General features: G+C 29.2%; 1 protein-coding gene across 1 annotated transcript; it reads left to right on the top strand.

Annotated features, from left to right (window-relative positions):
- The first annotated feature begins 416 nt into the window (after positions 1 to 416).
- Positions 417 to 3,379, top strand: LOC107855709. Its single transcript, XM_047393938.1, has 6 exons — positions 417 to 579; positions 734 to 804; positions 1,384 to 1,415; positions 1,576 to 1,658; positions 1,964 to 2,574; positions 3,032 to 3,379. The coding sequence occupies exons 1-6, from the start codon at positions 417 to 419 to the stop codon at positions 3,377 to 3,379; spliced, it is 1,308 nt and encodes a 435-aa protein (XP_047249894.1).
- The last annotated feature ends 997 nt before the right edge of the window (positions 3,380 to 4,376 follow it).

The raw sequence follows: 4,376 nt of genomic DNA, 5'->3' as shown, positions 1-4,376 counted from the left end.
TGTATATGCAAAGATATTTTATATATGTTTTAGTTGTGGTCGAATCTGAAAGTTCTGTATTTATTCGTATTTAACGTTGAACACATACTTTTTCATTGTATTTAGCCTGAAGTAATTGACTGTTAGTTCTAAGTTTAGTGTATCAACTGTTTTATAAATATATTTTCTATTGGTGTTGTTGGCTGATATGAACTGATAGAACAAAAAACTGATAGAATTTAGTTTTCTCCAGCTGATGAAATTTTTTTTTAAAATTTTTGCTGTGCTTGTATTTTAAGTTTAACAAATGTTTTATCAATGTAGTTTTTATTGTAGTTGTTGGCTGTGTAACTTACTACAATTTTATAACTGAAAAATTGTGTTTGAATTCTTACTAAATATGATTATTAGGGAATTTTTGGTTAAATCAGTTAGAAATGGAAAGCATACAATTTCTCGTGAAGCATTCTGGAAGGTGGACGTATGAAAAAAACTACAAAGAGTACATCACTGATGCTATACTGTTGAGCACAACAGCATCATTCAATGAGCTGCACGATGTTTTGGCATCACACTTAAACGTGGACTTAACCAACAAATGTATTCTAGTGGAATATCAAATCAATGATTATCCAGGGAAAATACAAATATATACATAATGATATGGGTTTGAATGTATTTTTTTTGCAGAAAAAAGATATACAAGACATGAATTGTCTTCCTTTGTATGTAAGTATTTTGGAGAAAGTTGTAGGGAGAAGTTTTACAAGTTCATCTGCATGCGTTGTTGAAAGAAAAGACGCCGTTAACAATATGCAAACAGTGGTAAATACATCTAACGAGGAGCTTTAGTTGTTTATAAAAATACAACAGCCTTAAATGTATTTGAGATGGATATGGTTCAGGTGATTATTCAAACCCACATCACAAATATATTGAGGAAGACCAGGTTTACTTAACGAAAAATATTTTAAAGTCGATCATGAAGGATTATACAATTAGGGAGAAATTTCAAAAGCGAAGTGAAAGGTCAAGTAAGAATGGTACGTACATTGTATATTATTTTATTCATGTTTAAAATGAGTTTAAATATGTATTTTGATAGTACTAAAATATCTTAGATGCAGTTATACATTGGTTTGCAAATCAGGAAACTGTGAGTTTTTTATGTCATGCATCTGGTATGGGAGATTCTGGTATATTTAGAATAAGAGAATTCCTAGCTCAACATACTTGATCGGTGAAGGACAAGGTCTATCCAAAGGCGCATGCTACTAGTATGTTGATAGGTGGTATCGTTAAACAAAAATTGAAAAACCACAAACGAAAATACAGTGCGACTAAAATAAAAAATGACATGAAGGAAGATTTTGGTATGGATTTGACATACACTTTATGTTGAAGGGCCAAGGAAAAAGCATTAGAAGAGTTGAGAGGTAATCCATCAGCATCTTACGGGAAATTACCATCCTAGTTATATATGTTGAACAATATCTATCCTGAGACACATATAAGAATGAAGAAAACGGATGAGAATGAGTTCTTATATGTATTTATAGCTCTCCATATATTCATTAAAGGATTCTATCATTGCAGACCTGTAATAGTTGTTGATGGTAGTCATCTGAGAGGAATGTATACCGAAACATTTGTAACTGCATATACAATGGATAGAGCAGGTTAGTATCATTTTTTTTTATTTTTACATTGTACACCTGGTCATATTTTTATATGTATTTTTGCATATAACTTTCTGATATATACAGATCTGTATAAAAATACTTATATCTACCAAGTTTCATGGATGAAAAAATGTATAAGTGATAATGTATGTTTGTTATGTAGATTTACATGTTAGTATATGTAATTTATACTTTGTATTTGGTAAAATATACAGCTTTTTGAATCTATATTTTTAATAACTACATATGTAGTTACTATATGTATTTAGATCAGAATGTCCAAAATGTATTTATAAATACAGGTCATATATTTCCTTTGGCATATGGTGTGCTTGATTTTGAAAACGATACATCTTGGACTTGGTTCTTTGAGAATCTAAAGGAAGCGTACGGAGAAAGACAAAACATGTGTGTTGTATCTGATCGAAATCCAAGCATCTTAAAGGATATTGGTGATGTGTACAAAGATGTTCCAGATTATGCATGTATGTGGCATCTATGGGGGAAAATGAAAAAACATTATAGAAAGTCTCATGATGCATTATCAGAGATCTTTTATACAATGGCCAAATCATATTCAAAGTCAGAATTCCACATGTTAATGGAAAAGGTTGAGGCAATTGATATTAGGGTGAAGAAATATTTGAAATTGGCTGGTTACGAAAAGTGGGTTAGGTCCTATGCAACAGTTCACCGAGGATGGGCTTTTACTTCAAACATTGTGGAGTCAATAAATAGAGTACTTGTATCAGCCGGAAAACTATTAATTTATGATTTTCTTGAGGAAGTTCGATTGCTGTTTGCAAAATGGAATTGCGAAAATAGGCAGGAGGCTTCATATACATTCACAACACTTATTGAAAAATTTAATGACATAGTAAAAGAGAAGGAGGCTTTGTGTACTCATATGACGGTATGATCTTTTAGATTTGTGAAATTTATACTTATGAAAATAAAAGTAAAATAATTACTACCATTTAGTTCTAAATTAATGAAAACATATACAACATAAACAAAAAGATCATTAAAAAACATATTACGTATTCTGCATATGTACTTTTTGTATTGACAAATGTTAACACTGCATATGTATTAAGAAGCTCAATAAAAATGATGTATTCTGCATACGTATTTTTATTGCAAAATCTGAACACTGCATATGCATTAGTTTCGTGTAAAAATAAAAAATAAAAAATAAAATCTGCATTAACAAATAAAAATATTTTTGTAATTTATTTGTAATAAATACATATGGAAATGTATACTTGTGTAGATAAAATACATATGTTGTTGTGGTTACAAAATATCAGAGAATATGGTTTGCATCTTTCTGGAGCATTGCATTTAAAAAATTCTTTTTTTTATATCAGGTTGTACCAGCCATAGAATATGTGTACACGGTGCACGACAAACAAAAGAACTTCATCCTTTGCCTCAAGGAAAGAATGTTCTTATGTAATGCATTTCAAATTAATGAGATATCATGTGCACATGCTTGTACGGTGTTGGACAACATGAATTTTCAGAAGGGGCCATATTGTTGTGATTTGTATAAGTCAAAAACTGTGTTGAAGACATATGATGTTCCAATCTATCCTTTACTACACAAAGATGACTGGATAATTCCATTTAGCATACTTGGTGAAATAGTACTGGCTTCGAAGTTCAAATGGCTTCCAGGAAGACCTGCAAAGAAGGATCGTGGAAAATCGGACTAGGATATGTTTGGAAAAAAGAAGAACATCAACTCATGCAGTGGTTGTGGGGCTAAGGGTCACAATAGGAGTTCTTGTAGGAAATATCGCAAATAATACATTTGTTCTTCCGTATTGTTTCTTAAAACTTTCATTTGAATTTTTATAATAATGAACTAATTTTTTGGGGTTAATACAGTTATACATCCTTTGGTAACTGAACACAATTACATGTGAATACTGCATGTATATATGTTGCAAAATCTGACCTCTGCATATGTATTTTGAAGATATAGTTCATATGTATTTTTAACATGTTATATGTATTTTAGATCAAATTCAGTAACTTTGATTAACCTAATATGTATTTAGTTCGTAAATGAAAAAGGAATTAAATACCTATGATATATTCCGCACATGTATATTTGAATTGCAAAATCCTAACACTGCATCTGTATTTTAAAGCAAAATACATATGATGTATAGCATATGTATTTTTATATCAAAATATGATACCTGCATATGTATTTTTTACCAAAATATCACAGAAAAAAATTAAAAATGCATAAAAAGACTAAAATAAATCTTTAATTCAATTCAATTTTTGAAAGATTGATTTACCTCAAATTTATATTTATAGTGAATGAACACAGATTAAAATATATATTAGCTATGATCCATATGTATTTTTTGTAATGCTTAATCTTAACACAGTGCATATGTATTTTTAGGCTAAATACATTTGATGTATACTGCATATGTATTTTTTTTACTAAATCTCACAGTAAAAAAGAAAATAACATAAAATACTCAAATTAATCTTTAATTCAAATCAAAATTTGAAAGTTTGTTTTACACCAAATGTATTTTGAAATATTGATTTAGCTCAAATTTATTTTTATAATAAATGAACACTTATTAAAATACTTATTAGCTATACTCCATATGTATTTTTTAAATGCTTAATCTTAACACTGCATATGTAGTTTTAGGTTAAATTTATTTGATGTATACTGAATAT

The sequence above is a fragment of the Capsicum annuum genome, chromosome 7, assembly GCF_002878395.1.
Source record: "Capsicum annuum cultivar UCD-10X-F1 chromosome 7, UCD10Xv1.1, whole genome shotgun sequence".
Classification (NCBI taxonomy): domain Eukaryota; kingdom Viridiplantae; phylum Streptophyta; class Magnoliopsida; order Solanales; family Solanaceae; genus Capsicum; species Capsicum annuum.
Note: the sequence above shows the minus strand (reverse complement) of the source record. Positions and strands in the feature narration are given on the sequence as shown.

Coding starts and splice junctions, on each gene's coding strand:
- LOC107855709 (XM_047393938.1), top strand. CDS start 417: ATGGAAAGCATACAATTTCTCGTGAAGCATTCTGGAAGGTGGACGTAT. Junction 580..733: donor CGTGGACTTAACCAACAAAT/GTATTCTAGTGG, acceptor AGAAAGTTGTAG/GGAGAAGTTTTACAAGTTCA. Junction 1,659..1,963: donor ATATACAATGGATAGAGCAG/GTTAGTATCATT, acceptor TTATAAATACAG/GTCATATATTTCCTTTGGCA.